The sequence below is a fragment of the Uloborus diversus genome, chromosome 8 (assembly GCF_026930045.1).
Source record: "Uloborus diversus isolate 005 chromosome 8, Udiv.v.3.1, whole genome shotgun sequence".
In the NCBI taxonomy this organism is placed as follows: domain Eukaryota; kingdom Metazoa; phylum Arthropoda; class Arachnida; order Araneae; family Uloboridae; genus Uloborus; species Uloborus diversus.
The window spans coordinates 43,023,811-43,038,331 of NC_072738.1; the positions used below are offsets into that span (position 1 = coordinate 43,023,811).

The 14,521-nt window shown below is 32.9% G+C and overlaps 1 protein-coding gene across 1 annotated transcript; it reads left to right on the top strand.

The window, feature by feature from the left end:
- The first annotated feature begins 447 nt into the window (after window positions 1–447).
- Window positions 448–2,261, top strand: LOC129227744 (protein FRA10AC1-like). The gene has a single exon (XM_054862349.1). The coding sequence runs from the start codon at window positions 542–544 to the stop codon at window positions 1,427–1,429; it is 888 nt and encodes a 295-aa protein (XP_054718324.1). The 5' UTR covers window positions 448–541; the 3' UTR covers window positions 1,430–2,261.
- The last annotated feature ends 12,260 nt before the right edge of the window (window positions 2,262–14,521 follow it).

Below are 14,521 nucleotides of genomic sequence, written 5' to 3' on the forward strand. Positions count from 1 at the left end.
ATACAGGATATTAGATCTTAACAAAAAGATTCATACAATAGACTTACCAATAACGAATGTATCAAGTGACGAATTGCTTCCGAAGAAAACTCATCAGTTTGTCAAGTAAGAGGTAATGTTATGCATTATGAGAAGTAAATACTTCTAAAACCCAGGTCAACAGTGTTTGTATACAAAATTAAAATATCCGTGCAGACTACTTGCAACTGTAACTGAACTCAAAAACCGGTTACAATTAAATGAACTAGTATTATTTCTGATATATCGTAAGAAAATATTCCGCAGATTTGAAAATAGTATCTTAAAACTCTATTAAACCCATCAGAAAATGTCTTATATTTACCACCATATTTATTTTGAACAAGTCAGAAGAGCTTTCATCTTCTCTAGTTTTAAGACAAGAGTATCTGGCAATAGCTACAGTTATGTTTGTTTACAACTGTTTGATGTCGCGAGAATTTTTCTTTTTCCCCATGCTTATGCGACAATAAATACATATTTCATTGACTCTTTAAAACGATATGAAGTATTTTATCTAAAAATGACAGAAGCAAGCACTTCTTTTCAAGTGCCTTGTTCAGAAGACTACGAATCTGAATTTGAATACGACGCAGATGTCGGTGAAAAGAGGAAAGCAAGACAAGATTTAGCAACACACCACGTACAGCCTAAAGCTTTTAAACCAAACAGGCAACTATTTCACGACGAATGTAGCAGGGAGCAAGGACGCAGCCAACAACAAGCTTTTCTTGCATTAGATGCATACACTCGACACAAAAAGTTAGTGAATGAATATGTTTTGTGTTATCGTGGTTCTACCGCAAAACTTAAACGTGACATTTCAAACTATAAAACAGATCATGACATTATCAGAGAAAATCATAGGTTTTTGTGGGATGATGAAGAAGCATACACTTGGGGACAACAGCTCGCTAAAAAGTATTACGATAGACTTTTTAAAGAGTACTGTCTGTGCGATCTTAGCAGGTATAAAGAAAAAAAAGTTGGTATGCGATGGAGGACTGAAAAAGAGCTGATTGTTGGGAAAGGACAGTTCTTTTGCGGAAATGTACATTGCGAAAGAAAAGACGATTTGAATACTTGGGAAGTGCTCTTCGGGTATTCCGAACATGGGGAGAAGAAAAGTGCTCTTGTTAAACTTCGTTTATGTGAGAGATGTTCGGACAAATTGCATTATGGATACAAAGGGAAAGTTGGCCTGAAAAAGAAGCATAAGAAGGAAAACAGCAAGAATGATAGCGATCGTGCTGAAACTTTGCTAAAATCTACTGAACAAGGGCAGTGTGATGAAAAGATAAATGAAATAGCTAAGGATCAAGATAATATTTGGAAACAGCCAATAAGGGAAGAAGTTGAACAGTCTAAAGAAGATGCATTTGAAGAATATTTGGAGGAATTATTACTATGATATATTCTGTAGACTCTAGAAACTACTCTTGTATGTAATAATGTTATGATTTGAAATTGTTAAATTATAAGCATGAAATTCATTGCAATTTTTTCAAAGTACAAGTACGTGCTATAGAGAAAAAAAACTAATTCGAATAGCCTAATATACAGAGACTGCCAAATAGTATTTTTGATTTAGATTGCCATACCTATGAGTTTAGTTTGTATGGGATAGAGACAAAAATGAAGTTTACTGAACATACTCGCTAAAAATAGAGAAATTTAGTGCAACAAATGAGGTTTAAAGTCAGCGGGCTGATTTATATGCAGGGCAGAATTTCTAAAGTTTTAAAAGAACAATTCTTAGAGAAAAACACCCCAAATCATGAACATTTTTCCAATTTTAGTGCAACTCTTTTAAGCAGATGCTAAAGTAGTAAATACTTACACATTCTGCTATGATTTAACCTGTTCAGTCTGCAAAATATAAAGACTAAATAATTACATTAAACAACCAACTACGCGGAAATTGCTGCATGCAGGCATTTTCCCCGATAATCGCTAATTAATGCTCTTTTTAAAAAAAATAATGTAATATGGTTGCAGCATAAAATTTTTTTAATATTGAATCAAAATAAAAGCAACAAAAATCATAACAGCGAAATCAAACCCTTTACAAAAATAGCAATCGCAGAAGTAAACTCTTTGTGCAAAAGAATAAAAATTAGATGTTTTTTAACCTAAAAATGATCATTAAATTTTATTTTTCTCTTTTTATAAAGTTTAAATTCAAAATTAGTTGCAAAACACTCCCTATTTTTTCAGAAAATAGGGACTGGACCTATACGAGGGTTTTCAATCCCCCCCCCCCCCCCCCCGATTTTCCTCCTAAAAGTAGGGGGGAACAATCGACTTATATACGTTTATATACATTAAGTATATAAAAACTTAATTGTAAAAAATATAAGCAGAATAAAAACCATTGTAGTAAAACACATCAGGGTCATCTGTGCCATTATACTTCTCTGGAAAATAAAAGCAATTTTAAAATTTTGATATATTTTAGTCACATAATTTTGAGCATATCTTATGCCATTTATCTCCTGCCATAACTAGGAAAATGTTAATATCAAAATTGATTACAAACTGAAATAAATAGATTCTGAATTTCACATAACATTAAGTTTTTTGAGCAATCACGATTGCTTATTGTCCTCACTTGACCGCCTTTGGCGTCTGGTTCCTTTTTCAGCTTGGACCAGCAGCCCCACCGTCCTCTGCAGGCGCGGCTCCTCCGGTCCTGAACTATCCGCTCTCCTGGTCAGAGGTGTCCATGTCCCTACACACACGCACACAAACGACTTCACACACATACACTCACACACGCCTAAGTGCATACACACAGGTCTGCGCACACACCCAAGCCTACACACACACATAACTATGCACACGTATCCGCCCAGGAGGAGGAGCAGGAGCCGTTTCTAGAAACAATAACTCCAATGAGTAGAGTCCTGTCGCAGTTCGTGATTGCGAAAAACATAATTTGAATACAAAATTTCAGAATTCAAATTAATTTTTTTTTTTGAGTATACAGTTGGCTCTCTGTTCAACGACTTTCAAGGGACCACAAAAAATCGTTCTTAAGTAGAAAGTGTCCTTCAACAGAATGCTTTTAATACTAAAGTGGACCATCTGGGACCGTGAAAAGCCGTCTTTAAATAGAGAGTGTCGTTAAACAGAGAGCCTACTTTATTTCACAAATTATATTATAGGTATAAAATATGTTGGAGTTTTTTAGCTACTGGCTTCAACAGCATTTAAGTTCATGCATAGTGGCCTTCAGACCTCTGCTTGGCAGCTCGTACAAAATAGTACCATGATTCTCAACCTTTTTTCTCTCATTGTAGTGAAACCTGTGTAAGTTGACCACCTGCAGTGCACTACTTTAGTGGTCAACTTACAGAGGTTCATTTATATAAGGGCTTTTTCCGTGCCTGAAAAAGGCAGTCAACTTCACAGGTTTTACTGTACTTATAGTTTTTAAGTTTGGCAGTACACTAATAACAGCAGAAATATCCTTGTGTTGCATAATGTGAAAGCGAACAATCAATACTAACATCAAAACTAAAAACATCACTAAATTAAAATTAAAATATCTCCTTCAAAAAATTCTCCGAAATGGATAAAGTAAGCTTGGGTACACCATCACTAGCAGTTTATCACACACTTGACAATGTTTTGTGAAAACAGTTGACTAGATAGTTATGTTAGTACCGAAGAACCTAATCCGATGCACAGATCAAATTAGCTAGTAAATATTAAACTTTTATGCTTGTCGATTTTATTTGAAGCTGCAAGTAGGTTGTACAGACATTAATATTCAAATTCCATATTGGTTTACTTATATGACAACAATGAATACCAATACAACAAAATAAATTTTCACCCTTGATTCAATTTCCTTTGCATTACTTGAATTCCGTTACAAGGAAATTCTCTTACAACGAACAAAATTTATGGTCCCTTAAAGTTTGTTGTAACAGGATTTTACTGTATATTGTTGACAGGGCAGGCTGTAGTAGTTTTGTGCTCGTTAAGAATAATATATATGTTTTTTTTAAACCATTTAATATGCTCTCACATATTGCTGCAATTCAAGCTGCAAAAAACTAAGGAACAAATTAGTTTTTTTTTTTTTTTTTTCATTTTTTGTGCCTCCTTACATTTTGCTATCGTGAAATTAGCCACCCCTAAAATCTACCGACCAATACTCAATTCAGCGAAAGCTGATAGAGGAAGTAAACAAAGAGGATCACTACTTTCATGACTTACTCGCCCGATTGGCAATGCTGTTCGCATTGAAAGCACGGACATTTCGCTTATCTGATTGGCGCTGTTTTCAATCATCCCAGCGCCAAGCAGACAGCGGTAACGCCAATTGTCACGTTGCTTCGTTTACGTCCACTATCAGCTCTCGCTAAATGGACTATAGGCAGTGCCACAGGTTGCCTACCCTAAGGCCCCTATATATATGAGACGACTCATCAGCTTAAGATTAGCCATTTTGGATCGGCGTGCGTTTGAGTGTTTGTCTTTTCTGGCGAGTTGTCGCGTCTGGTGATTGTTCACTGTGAGTAATTATTAGCGGCAGGTAAATTGTTTATTAAATAAGTATTATTTTCGGCACGTTTGGCGAAATCTGAAACTTTGCTGTGGTAACCCTAGCAGTGCAACAATGAAAAATCCGATCCAAAATGGCTAAACTTAAGCTGATGCGCTGGCCTATCTATATAGCGGCTCTAGCCTACCTCAGAAGCCGAGTCTGGTTGTTGAGAATTACTTCTCTACAAAGTATAAAATGAAGGTCTCCAAAAAGCGTCTGTTTGTGTGAACGAGCAAAACTCGAGAACTACCCGGCCGATTTTGCTAAAATTTTCACAGTATCTTTATTTTAGCCCTGGAAAAGTTTGCAGACCAGTTCGAAAAAAATTCGACTAGTAGTTCTTTTTTTATTCCAATTTAAGCCCTATTTTCACAGAAATTCTCAAATATGGGGATGAAAACATACTAGTACATATTAATATTACATATCGTTGGAAAGGGTAGAATTTTCTGCGTTGTACACAATTTGTTTCAATGCTCTAACTTACTTACGGCGAGAATTATTTGTGTTTATAACTTGAATTTTTTTAGGCTTAGCTGAAATGTAGGCACTACTTTCTTCGTTAAAAATATCAATAAAAAGTGAAGGATTTGTTCCACAGTTTTCTTTTTGACACCATTGGATAGAGCACATTTGTTACTCCAGATCTATCTCTACCTGTGGTCGAAAAACTAAGCTTCTATCTTGAAAGGAGAAAAAGCTACAAGCCTTTTTAAATCAAGTTAAAAAAATCTCATTGTCCATTCAAACTGTTACCCATTTTCTTTCATATTTTAATTCCTTAAACTTATTTTATTTTATGTTTCCATGGTTACACTTTTAAAATCCATCTTTCTCGTTTTAATTTCTGAAAAGTATTTTAAAATCTGTCGTCATTGTTTGGGAGGGAAATTTTGCACGCTGTTTTTTTATTTTATTTATTTAAGCCAAATTGTTGAATATATGTCGTTTAACCCAATTTTTATTTTTAGGGTAGTCCGGCAAAGCCGGGCTAACGCAGATAATACTTAATGTAATGCATAACACTTCTTGCTACTTGGCAAACTCATGATTTTTCTTTGCAAGGTTTTTGTCTCTTGGAACATTTGTAAGTGGTATACTTACTCAGAATTACCAACTGCTCCGCAAAAACTTTTCTTGCTCCGCATTTCCTGGCCGAGCGTTTTCAAGCATGACATGGTGTTTAAAGCTGTTTTTTATTTTTATGCTGGTGCTTAAAATGATTATCAAAGCTAAAAATTTTTTTTTAAATAAGTGATTTTAGTTTTTATTGAATTTTACGCAAAATACCGAGCTGTTCCACAAAATTTCAAAATGCTCTCAAAATCACCACAGATGCTCTTCAAACTGTTTCCCCAAGATTGGCAACCCTTCACTTACTGTAGAAATATTTTTGTTGAGATCTAAGATTAAGCGAGCATTTCTTTTTAAGTCCCCTGTCCCCCCCCCAGAGGACTATTTGAATACAGTGCTGATACCAGTGAAAACAGGAAGGCATATGCAGCCTATAACTTTTAAATTGCCTGTTTAGTTGAACCAGTCTGACTCTGCTTGTGGATATTTTCCATGGAGTTGAGAATCGTCAAAATAATTGCTTATGTTTGTGTCTTAAAAGGCAGTAGAGGAAGTCAAGGCACATTGGTCCGTTCTTTTTTTTCATGTCCAATAGATACTCATATTGTAATATTTTGTTGCAAATCAAAAAAATTTTTTGTTATTGTAACGTGTAATGTGATAAAGGTATTGTTGATAACATTTTAAATATAAATTGAGACCTTCTAATATTTTGTCAAGTATTTATTTAGTTAATTTTAAGCTTATTTGTATTTTAAATATTTTATACAATTAACTAGTGGCACCCGCACGGCTTCGCCCGTAATAGAAAAATTAAAGGTCTTTTGGTTCGCTTGTATATATTTACAAATAATGTATGATGAATTTTCTCGACAATTGGCTTGTACCGACGTTACAGTTCCACGTTATAATTTCGTATCTCACCCATTGGCTTGCGCCCATGGTACGATTCCACGTTATGATAATTTCGTAATTTATGATAGTTTTTTTTTCTTAAAATTTGAATAAAAAAAAACCACATCGAATTTTTGAAAAATCGCTTCGAGGTGCACATCCCCATGCTACATACTAACTTTGTGCCAAATTTCATGAAAATCGGGCCGAACGGTTTAGGCGCTATGTGCGTCACAGACATCCTACAGATATCCTACAGACATCCTACAGACATCCTCCGGACAGAGAGACTTTCTGCTTTATTATTAGTAAAGATGAAACACAAGCATGCAAAGTGAATTAGTTTTATTTACCACTCATTCATTTCCTAAATCACTTATGTATTCATTAATTTTTTTATTTATTTACCTTCCTTCATTTAGTAATTCACTTATTTTCTTATTGATTCACTCTTTTATTCACTTCATTATTTTTCTTCATGTATTAATTTATTTAATTTTTCGTTTACTATTTTAGTCTTTTGTTTATCTTTTCATTTATTCACTAAACCTTATTTACTAATTCATTCGATCAAAAATATTTTTATGATCAAATGGAAAATATTTTATCAGAAATATATTTTATTTTTCACAATGCCCTTTAAAAAGGAAAAATAAGTAAAAATTTTCCACCTTTTTTTTTAAAGGCACAAATTTACTGCCAAAAATTAAAGCAAGTTTTATTTTAAAATACAATGTTCTTTATACACTGTAATTTTCAAAACAAATTTCCAATTTGTTCACTTTGTAAAAGCCTAGCCATCTGAACTGTTTCACTTTGCCACACATTCCCCTACTATATTTTTTCTGATATATAATCAAACACGGGTGTATGTAGAGGAAAAGGGGCACATATGAACATGGTGTGTTTTACTAGGATAACGTCAAGCAAAAAATTAGTAAAAATTCTCAAGTAATGGCAGTAGCAGCCCTACTTCTTAACCAAACTTTCAGAGCAAGGAACCAGTTTCTGCTCCATAGTGACAGCTACTTTGTTTCAGCAGATACTGATGTTCTTTTATCACCGTCTTATTTGTGTAAAAACATATTATAAACTAATTAATAACCTAAATTTAGTTATTTTAAATCATTATATGAACATTCATGTAAATTTATACCAGTGTTTAAATTTTGTAATAGAATTAAAAATTCTTTATTTAAAAATGAGTTGTAAGGTAGATGACAGGGCACTTGTGAACACTACATGTAGGGGCACATGAGAACAATGCCCATATCCTCTCTGCAATATAAATTTTTGTGTAGGTTTATTATAACTGTTAAAAGGGGTGTAAAGATTTATAATTATTATTTTGCTGCAATAAGTTTGTAAATTTACTGTTAATTATTATTACATAATTATTAATCATTTATTTTATTATTTTGTATTTTATAAATTCTTTAATTATCAAATAGTTGACCAAAAATTTTGTGGTACATAATATGTGCAAGGAAAATAAAGACAAAATATTTTCCTCCTACTAAAAACTAAAGTTTAGAATAATCTTAAAATTCATCATCATTTTGTATGAAGTTTAAATGCACTATACAGGTATAACAATAATGAACTTTAGACAATAAAATATTCTTTGTACTGTTTAGTTTTATAAGATTTTTTCTTGTCGATCCAGTGATTAGAACATGCTTTGAAACTTTTAAATTTGACAGCAGATTTATATAATTCGAAAAACATATTTTCTTAATGACAGTTACTGTACATTTCATACTGTTGTACAGTTCAGTTTTTAACTGACTCTTGAATGTAATTGGTATATACGTATATGCTTCATTATAAAAAGTTTTGTGTTGAAATATGATGCTCATCCTGCATTTTTCAATCAAGTTCACATGTGCTTCCCTATAGGGGCACATGTGAACAGAGGCGTAGCTAGACCAGACTTTTTTTTTTGGGGGGGGGGGTTCTTTTATATATATATATATATATATATACAGTCGGACCTCCATATATCGAAGTAGCAAATTTTCGGAAAAAAATTCGATACATAGAAATTTCGATATATAGAAACGATCTTATTTTATCGTACAGATCTCCTAAATCACTAAAATTACAGCTAATTTTCGTGTATAAAACCCAATTTCTAATTTATACGAGCAACGGATTAAATGAAAGTTGAAAAATAAAAAAAAAATAACAGAAATTACATTTTTGCGCCTTCAGACATTTTCATTCTTCTGCAATTAACTTGATTCTCAACATTAGGGGGGTTTCGTTTTGACAGTGTAATCGAGGGAAAAGTAAAAAATCAATTTACTTCACTTGAATGATTTTTACTGAAGCTAAAAATCTAGGAATGATCATCAACAGACAAAAGGGATAACTTGAAACTGATTTTACAGTGTTACTGGTTACAACTTAGATTTGAAATAAACTTGAAGGAATTTAAGAACTCCAGAACGGAGCAGCGACCTATCTACACAGCCCTCAACCCCAGATTACTTATGAGTTTCGTAGCAACCTTTAGTGAACATAATTTTCATTTTTCATGAGACAAACAGTCTGAAGTGGAAAAAAAAATTACGAATGTCTCGAAAAAAATTTCGATATATAGAGATTTTTTCGATACATAGAAACAATTTTTCTATGTAATGAATATAGAAATTTGCTGAAATTTCGATATATAGAAAATTTCGATATGTGGAAGTTCGATATATGGAGGTTCGACTGTATATATATATATATATATATATATATATAATGTAAATTTTTTTAGTATTAAAAAAAAAAAAAAGATTGAGGTGAATCTTACATACTTTGGAATGGGGTGTCCCAATTCCGATACTTGTGTCAAACAAAACAAAAGCAAAGATTTTTTAATTTTTTTAATGTTATGGAAAATTCAACTTTTTTTTTTCTTTTCCCTCCATTTAATTTAAAGTGAAATTTTCTAGCAACGTCTTGTCAAAACCAGTCTATCCAAGTTAGAGGGAAATCAAATATCTGATGAGTGTGCTCCTTTCATTTCAGTGTGACTGCTTAATTTAGAGGCTAACACACATCTACAAAAGCTGGCATCCCTGAAAGCTAATACAATTCTATTTCCGCCTGTAAACTGGATGTTTGACTTTCAATCTCATCGGTGTTCAGACTATAAAGACTATTTTTACTAACTTGGTTTGCACTAAAAGTATGAAATAAAATAAAAAAAGACTTCTTGAATTATAACCCGCAAAAAATGAAATTGCTTTTCATATCGTTATATTTATATGTTGCTTTTTATGTATTTACATTTATGCTTATTCTAAAGCAGTTAATAAAATTTGAATAAAAAAAGTTAGGGAAGAAATATAGGCAGTAGAAAGTTATTCGCTCAAATGCATACCATCTGTTCTCCTCTCAAGTCTTTATTTTTAATTTTATTAGCTGCTTTAGAATTTACATAAATATCTATATGAGAGAGCAATTGAAATTTTTGGGTATTATAAACAGAAGTCTTTTTTATTTTCTACTTTTTAATCCGAACCAAGCTAATAGAAATAATCTAGATCCATTTCGTTTTTAAACATTTTATTCATGTAATGCTATGCAGTTTTTCTTTTGAATTAAAATAAAATTACCTTCAGAAGTGTCCGATAGGATTAATGCTGCTTTGCAGACTGTACTTCGTTTTCTTCAGACGAAGTTGACTTTCTCTTTTTAGAGCAATTCTTTTCGTCATTTTAATTTTTTTCTTTGGGTTTAAAAAAACTTGTTATTGGTTTTGCTCACTTCATTATGCAACAACTTTCACTTAGAATGTACTATTTTAAACAGACTGAACTTTTCCAAAAGAATACGCAGTAAATACCGGCTGAAAAATCAATGTGATTGCAATGGATACTTTGGTTAGCAAAGGTCGTTTTGACTATGACCTATGACACACACAAGACCAGACCAACAAAAACCTCTATCGTCTCGAATTCCGGTTATGCTATCATTTTCGGATTCGAAGGCCAATGATCTTTAAAGCAGCAAACAAAAACATTTTTTTCAACTCTGAAACAGAGGAATTGTCTTCAAGAGCTGAGGAGGCAGTGGAAAAAAGGGAGAAATGTGTTCCACGAATAGGCTTTCCAGGAAGATTAACCAAAGGACAGTCGTTTCGCGCACTTCCTTGGGTACTAAGAGTAAAGGGGGTGAAATTCACAGGTTTGACATGTTAAGATGAACATTTCAAGTTCATGGTTAAAAGTCATTCAAGTTAAAAGCCATTTTGCTCTGTTATCTGGATTAGTACTGGTTCTTTGGTTGCTCTCTTTCTTAAAATTGTGATTCCTTAGAAAACCGAAATGATAGAAGTGAAAAGAAAGTAGAAGTTTTTTTCAAGTGATGAAAAAAGGAAAATTGTAAAATACTGGCCAAGTTAGATTTGCAGCAATTGCTAACCTCAAGAGGATAAATAATGAATTAAAAAAAAATCAGGGACCAAAAAGCAATAAAAGACTTTTTCTTGAAAAAGATATGCTTAAAGTTTCTTTTACTGTCAAAATGATTCCTTAAACTCGCAGTAAAGCACTTAATAATGTAATAATAGAACAAATACCTAACAAAACTAATAAAGAGGAATTTTAATCAAGAGCCCATATTGTCTTTAGTATCGATTTCAAATTTTCACCATCATATTTCAAATTTCTATAAAAAGTTTCTTAAAGCCCCCGTATTTCGAAACCTCTTTATCTCGATTTTCTTCTTTAATGTGAAATTCGAAATATACAGATTCGACTGTATGCAATATTCCCACTGCGGGGCTCATAAAATTAAACATATTAAACAGTTTGCAGAATCTATGACAAAGAAAGGCTGCATATACGTGGATTTAACAAATCAATCTCATTTCTAAAGCGAAGTGTCAAATTTCACTCGATTATCAAAAAATGTCGCATCAGAGGGAGGCGTCCTTATGCTTGAGGGTCACACATGAAGCAGATTTTCAATGGCAGGGTGGGGGGGGGGGACGAAGTGTATTTTTAACCTTTGTTACTCAGAAAAAAGTCGTTTTGATTTTTTTTCCTTTTCTTCTTTTTCTCTTTTTTTTGAGACTAACGTTTCGGGGGGGGGGGGGTTGTCCCCAAACCCCCCCCTTAGCTACGCCCCTGCATGTGAACGATTGAAGACATTTTTCAAAAATTCCATCAAGTAAAGAAATATTTTTTGGAAAAATCTGAAAAAATTCCATGGCACAAAGAAAAGACTGTTCAATCATGGGGATCCTTTTTCTGTGAGAAATTGATAATATTTTCTGAGAAATTAAGAAATGAAAAAAAAAAAAAAAAAATTCACATGTGCCCCCTTTTCCCCTACTTGTATTAGCATTTTTTTAGGCATTTCTCAATGACGATTTAGATCTTATGGTCAATGTATTTTACCTTGCAGACTTTTTCTTTTTTTTAATTTGTTGCAGACAGCGTAAAAATATTCTGCAATTGGGGAAAGTACAAACTTTTTCTCTTGAGCAAAAAAATATCAGTAATGAGCATTGACCAATGCAGTACGTTTAACATGAATGGCACTCATGCACATCAAACCAAGTGTAAAATTAGGATTTTTACATTAATGGTAGTCAAACCTATCTATGTTACTAAATGCAGAGCATAAAATCACTTACCAAAAAAAAAAAAAAAAACAAAATTTAAAGGGTAAAGTAACAACAAACTGCTGCTACGTTTTTTTAATGTAACAAGGAACTGCTTTTTAAATGCATGCAAGCATTGTGCATGGTGTGCAATGTGCTCATAATGTGAGCTTGTGTATGGAATACATGGCTTTGCATCTAAGAGCTTTTGCATTGAAAAGATCAAACTCATTGCAGTAACAAAGCACTTGTCTGCAATACTTATAGATGTCTTGCACTTTTTTTTTTCTGATAATGTCTTGCTGGTGCTAGAATTTATTTGTAAGTATCTCACAGAAGTAAGTTTAAGTAAATCTTTACAAAAAAGAATAAAAAATCTTGTATTACATTGTGTTGTAAGGTTGGCGATGCTTCTCCATGTAGAAATTCCCACATAGCCCAGCCCTAATTGAAGCTCTCTGTTCTAGAGTAATTAAGTATTTTCTGCAAAGCAAGGAAAAATCAGTAGTTTAATAAGCAAAGTTAGATACTGGGTTCTTTAAAAAGGAAATTAGGAAATGTGTAAGCTTTAAATAAATGTTAACTTCAATATCTGCTGATTTTAAGAGAAATCTTTAAAGACATGAATTTCGGTTGATGTAAAGATCGGTAAAGCTAAAATATGAAGGAATAGGAAATTTCTTGAAGTTGCTCAGTCAGGATATCATAAAGGCCTTGTGTATTTTCTTACTTCTGACAACATTATATCTGTTCTTAAGGGCAGGGCCTCCGAGAGCTCAACCGGGCCCCGGGGAAAATACCGTCTTGCGGGCCCCCCTACAACCACTAAAAAAAAAACTCTTAGTTACATTTCAGTAATTTCAACTGCACTTTCTATACAGCGACATCTGCGTCATAGTAATCCCAGGCGTCATGGAGAAACGGAATCGTTTTTGGTAGTTTTTCATCGTAAAAAATATTAAAAAGATGATTAAATAAAAATAAAAAAAGCTAACCACTCTAATGTTAAACAAACATCTCAACACTAGGATTTGAGCTGAGTTCAAAAGTTCTATAGCATGACAGATAAAATTGAGGAAAAAGGATTAACAAAATGCTGAAATGTTACACGTTCTTGTCGTTCAAAGGCCTTGGTGTACTTCATCTCCAGTTGAAAATTCAGTTCAAATTTCATTTATGATAGCTTTAAAGAAATACATACAGTAGCTTCTTTTTTTTTTAAATGTAAAATGAAAAATCTTGGATTATATGTTTACCATTAAGAAAACAAATGTTTGGCTTTTAAAAAGTTGCAAGTCCCCTCCTCCATATAATGCATTTATTGGTGGGACATAATGCCCATTAAGACCAGGTTGAGACCAACTTGAGAGTAATTTAAACATGTTAGTTAAGATTTTAAAAAGATTAAGTTGACTATCGTCATACTTGCTTCCTCTCTCAGATCATGCAGTTTCTTTTTTTAATGAATTAAATATTTTTATTTTAGCTAAAAAGCAAAAATAATTTGCATTATTTACTAAATTGAGACAGTATTTTTGTATTTTGCGAAAAATGCGACCGTTGGGGAAACCCTGCTCAACATTTTCAAAATTCTTGAAGTCATTCTATTTATTTTTTCAAACGTATATATAACAAGAGAGAGTCTAGATTTTTGTTTGGAGGGAGGGGGGACTCTTATTACTAATATCATACAATCAAATTTAGGGAACTGCGTTGAGCGGGGAAAGAGAAATAACCATATGAACCTATAGTCATAAGTGTAACATTCGCGAAGGTACTGGTCTCCTGGAAAATGTCTGAAACTATAGTTCTAAAATTGCTGTTTAATGGAAGACTGGTAATGTTAGAAGAAGTCCGAAAAATGAAGTTTATGACGATTTTTAACCAGAGGGAAGAGGATGGGAGGGGGGGGGGATCGGGGATGCTCTCTATTTTTTTAAATGGAAATGAAAAATCCTAAAAATGCTAAGTTGTAAACCATCTTTGTTAAAGTTTTGGAAACTGAAGAGGTTCAGGCAACCTTTCCCCGGATCATTTTTGAATTTAAGGTTGTAAAAATGCAATTATAAGCTCTCTTTGTAAACGTTAGGGAAAAGGTTTGGATTCGGAGCCTCTCCGTTGGTACTTTTTCGGAATTGAATACCCAAAAAACGAAATTTTAGAAGAGTTTTTATGATGTGGAAGGAGAGAGGATTGGAGGTACTCTCAAGAAGTTTTTTGGAAATTGAAGTCCCAAAAACAGAATAGTAAATTATATTTGATGACAAGGAGAAATGTTTGGAATTTCTTTTGAAATTTAAGCCCTAAAAATGAAATTTCATATTATCTTTAATTATGTAAAGAGGACAGTTGGCACTCCTCTGAAATGGTTT

Excerpts from the sequence above, each read along its gene's own strand:
- LOC129227744 (XM_054862349.1), top strand. The coding sequence starts at position 542 with ATGACAGAAGCAAGCACTTCTTTTCAAGTGCCTTGTTCAGAAGACTAC.